At 36.7% G+C, this 13,989-nt stretch overlaps 1 protein-coding gene across 13 annotated transcripts in view; it reads right to left on the bottom strand.

Moving 5' to 3' along the window:
- Positions 1-13,989, bottom strand: part of CHL1 (cell adhesion molecule L1 like) — a 1,311,467-nt gene that overhangs the window by 881,688 nt on the left and 415,790 nt on the right. For all 13 annotated transcript variants that reach the window (XM_044077996.1, XM_044078002.1, XM_044078005.1 and 10 more), the window contains one exon: positions 8,927-9,105. In XM_044077996.1, coding sequence (XP_043933931.1) covers positions 8,927-9,017 — 91 coding nt within the window. In that variant the 5' untranslated portion in view covers positions 9,018-9,105. The remainder of the gene's footprint in view (positions 1-8,926; positions 9,106-13,989) is intronic.

Here is a 13,989-nt window from a genome sequence, read left to right as displayed (position 1 = left end):
AGCTGAACAGTAAGACTGGTCAAGATCGAACTGAACTAAATGAATTAAGTAGGGGTCTGAAGCAGGGCCGGCCTTAGCCGAAATGGAGTAGTGCCTTTAAGCCCCACCCACACCACACATGAAACACCCCTATTTGAGCCACACCCACTGGGTCATTCCCCAAGAAAGCCACTCCAGTCATTTCCTTAAATTATTTAAATGCTTAGGAAGAAAAAGATACCTTGTAATGTAGTTAAACTGCAGCTACCTTTGCATATGTATTTTCTTCTTGAAATACCAGAGCCAGATCATGGTCAAATAGAGTTCTAGGAAGGGTAATAGACCAGCATCCCAGAGCAACTCCCAGCAGCAGCCTCCTCCTCAGCCATTCCAGTGTTCCACTATTTGGTTATCTCACCAGTTACCATGCATACTGTTCTATTTTCCTCTACAATTATTACAGATATTGAAATAAAATAGCACAAACACAGATAGCCATTTGCTAAACAAACAATACAGTCTCACAATGAACACAGACTTAGCACGAGCAGTAAACTTCTCTGTCTTTGAAACTTATATTCATTGAAATGGCAAAACTCACATTCATTGAAACAGCATGAAAACCCACATTCATAGAAATGCATCTGGTTGGTGGACAATTAAGTTTACCTTTGAGTTGTTTTCAAAACAGACTCCTTGCACACATTTTTTAGGACCAGGCATTCATGAAGTTATTCTTTAATTCACCTTCCTGATTGTATTGAATTATATTCCTTGTATAATACAGCACCACTTGTTAGAATATGTTTTAAATTTGTAGTTTTAAACATTCTTTTAATAATCAATGAAACAAAATGTATGAACCAATAACTATCCATTCCAGAAAATTTCAACAATAAAAGGCCACTCAAGACTTGAGCACATCTTGGGCGGTGAAGTGGTTAACATTGTCACCTCACAGCAAAAGATTCTCTGGTTCGATTCTTGGCTGGGGTGCCTTCTGTGTGGAGTTTGCATGTTCTCCCTGTGTTCGCGTGGGCTTCCTCCAGGTACTCGGTTTCCTCCCACATCCCAAAGACATGCATCTGGAGCATTTCTCCCCGGGCCTCCGCTGAAAACAGGCTCTATGGAACCTAGTTGGACTTTCCCGGTCAACAAATGATAAATAAAAAATAAATAAAGACTTCTATCATTATAATCCACCAATATTATTCCACACGCACAATCTCTGCAGAAGTAAAATCATCTGAATTCCACATTAAAGAAATCTGTAACTAATGAAGAGGTTGCTACTGGCAAACAACTTTATATATCAATATTATCTACAAATTCAGTGCCTGCTGCCCTTGAAAAATTAATTGCCTATATTACATTACAAATTGGTAAACTGGTAATATTGCAATAGGAAATGACTAATAAGTTCACAGTCACTAGGCATCTCATACAAAAGGCCATACTCAGGAGTGTAGAACCCTATCCCCCCTTATAATGCACCAAATAATCAACAATCATATAGGCACTGCATATCAGCACTCCAGCTACATGGTGTGGGAGTGGAATCCATAGCCTTCTGCACCAAGGGCAATTAGGCTACTAACATGCTTTCAGATTGTACAACACAGTGTGCCATTTGATAAACAAAAAACAGCTAGCTGCACACTGAAAACATTTACACTTGTTACAGTGTATTAAATTTGTAGTTTTGAACATTTTTCCAGTAAGTAATAAAACAAAATGTATGACCCAATAATGACAAACCTGCCCATTTCAGAACATTTTAACAATAAATGGCCCCTCAAACTTCCTTAAACAGTATCAGTCAGTAAGCACAATCTCTGCAGAAGTAAAATTCTTCTCAATAATTCTACATTAAAGATATTTGTAACTAATGAAGAGGCTGTTACTGTCAAAGAACTTTACATTTCACTGTTCCATCTACAAATTCAGTGCTTGCTGCCGTTGAAGAATTAATTACCTAGGCCACATTAAAGAAAAAACGATACACTGGTAATATTGCAATAGAGAATAACAGAAACAGACACTTTCATAGTTACTAGGCATCTTAAACAAAGGACGGCACACTAAGGAATGCAGAACCCCTATCCCTTTTAAAATGCAACTAATAATTGACAACTAGGACATTACATACCATGCCTCCATACCCCTCAACCTCTTAGCACAAGAAATCTGAACAAAGCCTAAAATAATGGGGGGGGGGCAAAGGCCTCCAAACAGGGGCAGATTATAAATATTGCTCTTATAGACTTAGAAAGTTGCTAGAATAACAGCATTTGTCTTAGCATGCATTTTCTGAAGGAAATAAAGGCTAAAAATCAAATGTATGACATTTAGTTATTTAAATCCTCACTGATTTGCCAGAAAAAACACAAATTTTATGAAGAATAGGTCAAAAATATGAGGCAAAAGTCTGGACAGTTGAGAGGTATGCTTACCTCTCAAACTCTTAGTGCAATAAATCTGAACAAAGTCTAACATCATGTAGATGCAATGGTAGAAAAAGTAGGGATAGAGTTTAAATATTGCACTTTTGTAACTTAAAAAGTTGATTTTTGATAGGTTCTGTAATATCTTTTATATCTACATGAGCTACCATTAACTCAGGCAGAGAGTGCATCACCCACCAAAACCTGCCATGCAGTGTCAGCAGTCTAGCCACCTGCACTGGGAATAGAGCTCCCAGCCAAAAGCTGTACAGTTGAAAGGTGTGTCAGGCTGATTTTTATTTTTTTTTTTGAAGGACATGAAATCCAGACAGCTCCGCCTTCCCCTCCTCCCTCGTGGCCCGTGAAAAATCATTCCAAGTAGACCTTCCATACCACATGCCATTTTGAATTAAACCTACTTTCTCATGTGCAGGAAGCTTCTGAGTCACTGTCCAGCCTTGCCAATTAAATTACTTGCATCCTTGCTAAAATGCGACTGAAACTAATTATTATCTTCCAAAGCATCGTATATAAAATCATGAATTAAAACACCTATTCTCAAACTGAAACAATGGTAATGAGATTTAGCCATACTATGTGTTACCTCATCTTAAGACCCTGACAAAAAAATATTTCCTGTCCCTTTTAGCTAGATTTTATATGTTCAGTAACAAGGCACCCTTCTGTCAATCCCACTGATTATGATTATGGTAGCATATATATCATTTCTGAATATCCTCTTTAGCGGTTAATAGACAATAGACTATTCCAAAGCATGCCACCTCCACACTGCACTGCCACCACCATCTAGCGACCCCAATTCTAGTGAAATACAAATGGCCAGTAACAACTCTGCCCACAAACCAAACACATCAGACACAACCAATCTTTTTTCTGTCAAAATTATTTAAATATTCCTCTAATAAACCAATAAAGTTGCTAGCGTACCAGGACTTGCTTCAACATGCCTTTCTTGAAGGATCTAAAGTCTGAAACTGAAAATTAATTACTTCAGTCATCCGATATTCCCTGTGATCAGCAAGAAGCCACAGAATTATGAGGAACTGGCCAAAGTATAAGCCGAAAAGCTGGACATTCTGCTAAATTGCTAAACTGCACAGCCAGAAAACCACAAATATATGAGGAACAGACCAAAGCATTCAACCACGTTTCATTTTAGTTAGTTATGTAAGCCTAAATATATTTGATAACGTGTTAGCAGTGCTAACTGCTCCTATGCAATATCGTAACCAGGTAACTCCTTCCACCTTATCTTGACACCATTAAGAAACACCAACACCATTGTACAACCATACCTGTATGCTACGAACAGTGAGACAAATGGAGAAACAAAGGGCACCAACAGCAAGCATTTGCTCTCAGAAAGTTGGGTAGTAATCGGTCTTGCTTTAACATGACTTTGAAAGGTGAGGACATGCGACCAAAATGTCCAGCCTTATTTTACCTATTTAAAGTGGAAGTTGGCACAATACCGTAGCTAGTTCAGAGATGAGGGGAACCTAATTTCCAGACTAGGAGGAGCTTTGGCATCAGTTTGTGAGAATATCCAGACCTCTAACCTTAAACTGTAGCTGTTTGAAGCGGTGTCATTTGGTGAAGTGACATTAAGCATTACCTCCTGCCCCAAGGCTAACACACACACATACTAGTACTCCGCTCTGTAAATTGCACCCTTCTGTCAGAAGGGTGCAATTTAGAGGACCCTAACCTGGAAAAACAGACAACGTTTCTTTTCTTTTTTTTTTTTTATTTCACAGTCCGCTGCCCTAAAGACTACAATTGCGCCCTCCCCAGCCAGCATCAGAATGCTGGGGAGACCGCAATTGTAGTCTTGAAATAAAAAAAAAACGTTGTTGTCTGTTACTCTGTTTGGCTTCCAGGTTAGGCTCTGTAAACTGCGCCCTTCTGATGCTGGGGAGGGCGCAGTTGTAGTCTTAGGGCAGTGAGAAATAAAATAAATAAATAAATAAATAAACGTTGGTGTCTGTTGGCTTCACTCCGACGATCCGTGGATTGCGCCCTTTTGAGGCCGGCCTGCACGGCGCCCTAGGCGGTCGCCTAGTTCGCCTATGCCTAAGGCCGGCCGTGGTCTGAAGGTTACTAGGTCACCAAAATCTATGGGTTCTAGATTCTCTGATGTATATTTTATATCTTTTTCCAACCACTTGAACCAATGATTTGCTGAACAAAAAATTTATCTAAAGAATCATTTCAGTCTAATTTTCTTTCAAGGAAGAAATAAGTTGTGACCATCTCATTAGACAACTATAGCTAAAACAGTTGATCTTAGAAAGGCAGTAACCTACAGTTAATATTGGAACACTTTTCTAACTTACTCTTTCATACTAATAAAGCCACATACTTTTGAAATGGAATAATAAAATTCTTTAAGATGAAATAAAAAACAATAAAAGCAATGCACTTCATAAGTTTAAATAAACCACAAATAAATAGTGCTGATTAAAATATTTGCTGTATTCTAGTTACTTCTAACTCTTGAGGTCATCTGTTGTGAACTTACAGGTTCTGAGCAGGACTTCAGTCTCCAAATAGTCCTCTCTGCATGGTTCAGAAGACAACAATCTGGTACACTCTGGCCTTAAAATGGCTCCATGGTTTGTGTTTCCTTTTTGGCTTAAACTTCAAATGTAAACTTCCTATGTATATAGTCAGGTAGAGTTGAAGAATATTGCTGAGGATTTATGATTTATGGCAACTGTCTTTGACAGGAAGTGGCAAGCTAAGAAAAAATATATTAATACATTTCTGAATGAATCATATGGTCATGATTATGGATCTGGTATTTTGAAATTAAACATGATGCAGATAAGTTGCTATTACTGCATAGACCAAAATGACAATTTACCAAAATAAGTCAGTCTTAAGGGGATTTAGTTTTCTTTATGTTAGGGTTATTATCAATTCAATGGACTTACATTAAGTGATGCAATCTTGAGTGCTTTTTTTCCTTTTTGCCTTCTAGTCATCAGTCCCCTTTTTAATAACTGACCCATTAATTCTGATCACTGGGGAGTGAGCTGGTCAGGAGAGATCATCTTTCAGGCAGTCATTCAGGGGCTTTTGTTTTTTATTTTGTTGTTTTGCTGGCCCTAAGCTCCAACATGCAATCAGCCAAAGGCCGGGGGGGGGGGTGAATTGATGCAAGGGGCTATCAATGAAGTCCACTGCTTTACTTCTGAAAAGGGTGTACACCTCAAACAGCCCAACCCTTGGGAAGCATGAGTGGTGGTTTCCCTAGTCTCCACTGGACAAATTGTACCAAGTCCATGTGCCCAACAGTGCATGCAACCCTTCCCACACCCAAGAAGTGGTTAATGGACAACACCCATTCAACTGTCTCCCTCTCTGCCTGCCTCCTCCAGTGCTGGGGACACAAAATGAACCCAGTTCATCTGTGTGACAATAAGAATAACACTATGAGTTCTGTATCACAGTTCAAATGTCACTTTTCCTTGCTGAAGTCTCTGAGTCAAAATGTTATTTTACTGAAAACCACAAGCTGCTAATTAATTGTAACAGTCATATTATGTACACATCATACAGATGCACAGAAATGCAGTTAAATGCATTTGTTTTATAAAAATAAAACAAAGTGGTAATTTGTAAGTGTTCAGCACTTGACATAATATGCAGAGCATGAGGAACTAGAATTGTCACGTAAGGCGTGATCACTAAACAGGAAGAGTGAAGTAAGACATTGCAATTCTCTTCATTGAGAAGGATTCTGGCATAAGTTTGTTTGTATGTGTATGTGTACATGTGTGTGCCCATGAGTGTGAGCATATGTGAGCGCATGCATGTGTGTTTGAGTGTGTGTGTGTGTGTGTGTGTGTGTGTGTGTGTGTGTGTGTGTGTGTGTGTGTGTGTGTGTGTGCACATGTGTATGCACGTGAGTGTGAGCATGTGTGTTTGCACATGTCTGTTTATATCCGTGTATTCAGTGGAGTTTGGGGGCATTAAATTTTCACCTCTTCTTAATCAAGAAAGGACAACATCACATGTCTTCTGTACATGGACTTCAGAAAATGGCCTCATCTGTTTGAATGCCAGCATACCTCAGAATTTAACTAACAAATAAGAAAAAATGTCCCAAAAATCTAAAAAAAATCAGTAGCAGCTAATGTAATAATTTGGCAGAAAGCTCAACTAAATTTCAGGAACAGCTACTGCAGTATTAAAGTAAGTTTTACAATGTTTACATTTCCAGATCTAGAACATAAACTTAGATAAATTCTGAAACTCAGAAAAAGCTTGTAAATAAGTATACCAGTTTGGTGATCACCTATTTGGCCAAAACTAGTTCTGAGATTGAAACTTAAGAACATAAAATGGAATGGTTGGTACCTGTCACAGGGAAAGCATTAATTGTACTCTTATACTACAGATGAAAAGCCATGCACTGAAATAGTGCAATAAAACACTTCACGGAGCTTTTATTTACTGATATATCAAAGCAGTAGTTTTAAGCAAAGGCATTTGTATGCAGGAATTATATGATGATCAAGGCTTGTCCATTTATAATAGTAACACTGCTTATTACTTTCTATATTATATGAATATGCATGTTTATATTTGGTGGGGTTGTACTGCTACTGCTGAATTTTATTAATTTTACTATTAATGTCTTCCATGTTAGTTAATTTATTATAAAAATGAAATGTCTAAAGAGGAGTATAGGCATCGAATCTAACCTTTTATTTCACAGTATGTGTATTTTCTGTTTTAATCACAGATTTCAATGCTGCAGCATCAACAAATGCATAAATGCATTACAATCGATCATGCTATGGATCAGAAAAAGTCACAGCAACCAAAAGCTATATTTATACTGAGAAGCTCCTTTTTTATAAACTCTGCCTCGTTGTTGCTAATAATTTCCAGTTTTCACAATCTATACCTTACTGCTGTCACCGAAATCAGCACATATGCACGATGCAGTGGCTGCAACTGTTTACATAATATATTATGTCATTCATCCTAAATTTATTAGGAGTAGTGATTTCAAATGATTGCACTATAGTCACAGAGGCTGAACATACAACAAAATAATCTATTTGCAAAACATGAATGAGCTACAACCTACACCTAAATGGGGTTCTCATTCAAGACCTTTACTTACCTAATGTTTGAAACTTGGTATGTCATTTGCCTAATTCCATTTTTTTATTCATTCTCATTCAAACAGGTACTTTTCCAGTATAACATTGCTAGCTTGGAAAACAGAGAAAAAACTCTACTCTAATCTTATGCCCACCAACTACCATTTGCATTTACCTTCAAAAAAATGTATGACAGATTTCTTTGAACTACAATTTGACAATAGTCAGAATTAGGCAGTGTTTTCAGATTCTATTATATATGAAATAGCTTTAGAAACATTAAGTCGAGCAGTATGTAAGTACATGACACTCAAATGCAGAAGTTTTAGCTTAATTAACTCTATAGTTTCTATGATACAGGCTGTCAATCACCAGAAGAACAAACACAAACGTACGATTCATATAGGCAGCATGCATTACCAGGCAGATGGTTGCATTCCTACATGCGTATAATCCTTGTTATATAAATCCATTTAAATGTGTTTTTGTTTGCAATATCTTTAGTTGAATGCTATAATATACTTTCTTTAAAGTGTCTATATTGTATCAAGCAATTGTGTCTAACAAGCTTAGGTCATAGCTGAAAAGAATATGTGGACTAGACCTTCTAGACTAAATAGATAGATAGATAGATAGATAGATAGATAGATAGATAGATAGATAGATAGATAGGTAGGTAGGTAGATAGATAGATAGATAGATAGATAGATAGATAGATAGATAGATAGATAGATAGATAGATAGACAGATAGAAAGACAGGGAGATGTCTTTTAAAAAAGTACATCTTTATACTTATGAGAAAAAATAGTCACATATTCTAAGGCTTCTAACACAGAGTCAAGACTGTGATCATAAACATTGATGAAGGTGCGTGCACTGTGTGTTACAAATAAAAGTATTTTGATTGCATTTTGAAATATGCATTCTAACACAGAGTTAAATCATAGTTGTTAAAATATCACACTGCTGCATTACACTACACAGTATACTGAACTAAGAAACATGGAAACTATTGTGCAAAATATAGGAAAGAAGGAATGAAGGAAGAAATAACAGGAAAAATGAAAGTTTCAAGCAAAGAAAGAAATGAAGACAATGGAATATGAAAGATTGATGTATTACATTGGAATGATGAAATATACAATTGCAAATATCATTTCATGCAATAGAATACTATTACAAAATGACAAATGATGTTTGAAATAATATACTACTGATAAGATTTAATGTAAAATTTAGACAAATGGGACAGGGTAGAAGAAAACATACAATGTATGTACAGCAGCCTATAATGGTTGATGATCTCAGCAGATGATATAAACATAGAACACAACAGTAAGTGATGGAGATGCAAAACTTACCTTCAGGTGGAATTTCTTCAGCTTGTACCCAAATTAGTAAACAAAGCAAGAGCCAGCAACTTTGCCTGGTTCTTCTAAGATTCATCTTCATTTCTTTTTATGATGTACGCTCAATGCATACATAAAATGCAGTGTCCTTGCTCTCAGCTTCGGCTCAAATCAGAATGAGAGATGAGAATCTAAAATGTATGGAGAATAAGAAAATACTAACATTAATCCACCCACACTATGAAACAAGTAAATTGAAGAAACCCCAAAGGCCTCACAGCTGAAATGCAATTTTTACTGTAATTCAGTTTGTTTTCCCTCCCACATTGTACATCTCTTACAGAAATGCACAGAAGAAATCTATGATATTATTTCATAAAAAAACATATGTATGCATAGAAATGCCTTGCTGTTGTGGTTAAGTTCATTATAAAATATTTTCATTTAAATGTAATAAATTATAAAGCTGTTTAGTCACAAAAAATATCACAATTTTCATTAACCTGTTACCTTTCACCTTACTGATAGCAGCTGAAAAGGCCATTATAAATATGTCTTTAATACTATTAGAACTGCTTGTGATGAAGGAGGATACAAAGTTTGCTGACATTTAAATGTCACTGTAACTCACACCTGCTGATCCGTTCTGCTGGAGGCATTGACAGAATTCTTCATTTTCTGCTTGTGATATTCCATTAAGTTACGTACATCTCCTTCCTTTAAGTCTGTCTGTCAGGTCAATTCTCTATTTTGGTTTGCCTGTCTATGTATCTATCTGCCTGTCTACCTGTGCCTATCTTGTCTATAAAACTATCTCTCACTATGGCTTATTTTATTTCACAGAATATGCCACTTTGGAACAAAATGTACAATTACAGGCCAGATATAGGGAAATTTTAGATACAGAATTCAATACATTTTATAAATACCAGTGTCAGTTGTACAACGGGAAGCATACTTGCCCTTGGGTAAGAGGCTGTGGGTTCTCTACCCATACCAGGTAGATGGATGACTGACACTGTAGAGTAGCAGAAGGAGTGTTCTGCACTCCTGAGCATGTTGTACTTTGTATGAGCTGATACTGAGGCCCCACCTGCTTAGGTTGGTGTGGCAGTTCAGGTGCATCTAAAAGATCCAAAAGCAACTAAACCAAGAAGGAGAAATTCCATGATTCCCAGGCTAAATGTCTTCTAATAGTGTTCACCTGAAAATAGCCCAATAACCTAGTAGGACCAACCCAATCAATAAAAGATGGATGGAAATGCAAAATGCAATTTACATGACAGTTACATCTTAGTTACGAATACATCACTCAAGTTTCTTGACAAAACACGTCACTAAAATAAATATAATATTTTCAAAGGTATACAACAGTATGTAAATTCGCATGATAGCTTGTTTATTTATTTTAATGCATGTAGATGTTTTGTGGTATCGATGGTGGTCTTGCTAGGTTAGTAATGAACATACTATTCTACATAATAAGTGAATGGCAGTCATCTACTCAAGGGTATTCCATAGTAAGAAAAAGTGTACTACTGAGTATTCATTAGGGCTCATAATGATCTACAGGGCCATGTTTTGTCAAAATTCACTTTATCACAAAACACCTACAGAAGTACAAACCATCATTACTGTAATATAGTGGGAAATATGAAGTCACAGAAAATGCAAAAACAAAGCATTTTTATTTAGACAGGGTTACACCCCACACTCCCAACATAAATGCTTCATCACCATAACCACAAACTCTGAATGTACTGCCTTACAAATTGCACAGACACGGAACACATGAAAAAAGTTACTTAAAAAATAAATAAAAATAAACGTTTCCCTTTATTTTTAGTTATACTACTCCAGAGTCAGGAGACTGAGAGTAAGAAAGCATGTTTAGAAAAAGACAACTTGAGCTTAGTAATACAGAGGCAGGATATCATGTTTGTATCTCTGCTGGCCCCAAGATAAAGAGTGGACTTGAACCACTGGTAGGACCAAACAGGAGGATAAGAAGAAGATCCTAATGGGCAGCTCTCCTATACTGGGAAGACCAATGCCTGTGTGACTTCTAGAATAAGCCAGAAGCTTCACAATTCATTACTGAGATTATGTGTGTGTGGGTGGGGGGGGGGGGGTGATTCCCTTTGTTGATGTCATTGCATAAGAAAGATGGCTCTTTGCATACAACTCCAAAAGGGATCATCTGTTCCCAGACATTCCAGCATTACAGATGAGTTAGCAATAACATTGATTTCTCATGCAGGTTGGGTCTGTCTTGATGAAGAGTTACATTGCAGGTGCAACCCAGTTATCCTTGGGTTGGTTGGTGTGGAAGCCAGGAAAACAGTCAATGGGTTTGCATGGTACTAGGAACAGATATATTAACAAAAAGAAAAAAATAATGACAAAGTCATTTACCAACATTCCATACAGTTACCGAACCATGCATGACAAAATAAATCATAGTTAACTGAAACATAAGTACTAAGGTTCCTTGTTCTGACAGAGAGACTTAAAATTCATTATTTTTAAAATCAACTCACAAAACATAATGCAGTCAGGTTAGATATGATGACATGGCACCATTTTTGCACATGAATTGGCCTAAATGTTGAGATCAGGCTGGAAAAGGTCCACTATGGATCCATTCACTTAACAAGTTAATAAACAATTAAATGTCTCACAGTTGGCTTTGAGGGCTGTATGACAGTTGGCTTTGAGGATTAATGATTTGGTAATGAGCTGTTTCCTGTGGTGCAGTAGTGCAAGGTTTGATTTCCTGAATTACCATTGCCTGATTGTACAACTCTGAGCACGTCACTTAACCAGACACTGCTCCTGGGCTGAGTCTGAAAATGGTCCATAGAAATTAGTGCTCTACTCTGAAAAACAAATACAAATAAATAAATAAATAATGAGAATTATATATATATATATATATATATATATATATATATATATATATATATATATATATATATATATATATATATATATATATATATATATATCTATAATATGTGTGTGTGTGTAGATAGGTAGAGAGGGAGACAGATATCAGTACTGTTATCTTAACAGAGTATCCACTGGCCCACTAAATGGAGAGATGGGGTAAGACAAAGGAGGCATATGCAAGAGTGCCAGATGTTGTAGAAGACAGGAGTACACTGAGATGCTGTCAGTAGATGGGGCAGTGGATACTTTTCTCTGATACAAACATAACTTTAGTACACCTAATTTCAAATGATAGCTAGTGATAAGTTGTTTTGGAAATGTATGCCAGGGAATTGATCTGTCAATGTGAACAACTGCAGCAACAGATCTGTTTGTTGTTTCAGTTAGTCATGGATACCATTATGATCATTTTGACACCTAACACAAGTTTTTATCAAGGTCATATGAGGCAATAATACAAATAGTATCTCTTCTGAATGCTGCATAGAAATGACTGTAGCACAAGGTGTGGTGGAATCAGCTTTATTTCAAGGAGAAGCTAGATGGGGACTGGAACTGGGTCAGCATGCTGATCTACATTCAATATGTACTGAAACAAGGAAACTGTGAACACTGAGAGGTGGCAAACAGGTTGTAGGCCATAAGGACTGAGGTGTGGAACCAAACAGATATGCTTAAAGTATGCACCAAGTATACATGAGTGGATACAATGAATGAATCTGAGTACCTGTTTGGTGAGTGGACAACCTTCATATCAATAAAACAAAATATGTGTGAGATTTTGGAAAAAAACGTTTGAAACAGAAAAGCATTTTGAACAGACAGAGAAGCACTTAGCCATAATACAGGTAAGGCATACAACTGGAATTACAGGCTATATAATGCTTTGAAAAAACAATGGAATTGATAGACTATGTGAAACAACCAAGATGGCAGAGTAGACCAGATGTAAGATAAACCTCATGCTTTGAAGGCATCAAGGAAAATGACCACTCAGAAGTGTAGCTGGTAGGATGATAAAGCAGCAACTATAATTATAAGAGGCAGGTTTGTATGCAGCAGTGGTGTATAGCAAGGGAAAGTTTGAGGCAATGAAAAGTGGCTTAAACCGTGAATAACAAAAATAATATTGGTACTTCAATGAGGAAAGGAAATGAAAGGCATATGAATAGTGTTTAAAGACCATGGCAAGGGAGTGTGGTTATCAACAATGCTAAACATCCTATAGTGAACTGCCAAATAAAAACATTAAAATGACTTGTGTCAGGGGGACTAAAAATGTTATTGGATATCATAACTACTCCCAGAGAGAAGGTAGAGAGGACAGAGCGCAGAAGGATTTACATAAGCAGCTACACAAAATAGAACATTAAGTTAGAAAAGCAGTATTTGCAAGTCCCAAGAAGTTGAAATGTAAAGTCATATGGGGCCAGACTTTAAGACTACAGGGAGGAGTGGGGAAAGAGGAAGGGAGTAAATCAGTAAACCAAGGGGATAAGAATAATTTCATTTTAAAGAAACTAGATGAATTGTAACTGATGTGACTGATGTAGAAAATATGCAGGCCATAGTGGGCTACATCAATACAAAAAACTGAACAACCTGAAAAAAAAAAAAAAAAAAAATATATATATATATATATATATATATATATATATATATATATATATATATATATATATATATATGGTACGATGGGCGTAGGAGACAAGAAGAGAGTCATGAATGTAAACTACTATGGATTAAATGCAGATTGGATAGAATGAGGTTAAAAACACATAGCTTGGAAAATAGGGAAGCAGAAAGACATGATGTGTGAGGCAAAACCCAATTTGTACAGAAATGTGTCATAAAGCAGGCCAAAAAAAGGTAATGGCCTGTATCCACATGTCAACAGGGCATGCAGAATATGAAATCCAATAATGTCACATTTGCAGGATGTTGACACATTGTTGTTAAGATGCACTTCCACCGAGATGTAAAACAGGATTCTGAGACAGACAGTCTAGAAGTGTGGACTGATGATGTGCAGTGTGGAAGACAGGGTGGAGGAGTACTTTTCAGCACTGATACATCAGCTAATTTAAAGATGGATCCAGTGCTATGGCATTTAAAGCAAGAGG

This window comes from Protopterus annectens, chromosome 7.part0, assembly GCF_019279795.1.
Source record: "Protopterus annectens isolate FY-2018-M chromosome 7.part0, PAN1.0, whole genome shotgun sequence".
Taxonomy (NCBI): domain Eukaryota; kingdom Metazoa; phylum Chordata; order Ceratodontiformes; family Protopteridae; genus Protopterus; species Protopterus annectens.
Note: the sequence above shows the minus strand (reverse complement) of the source record. Positions and strands in the feature narration are given on the sequence as shown.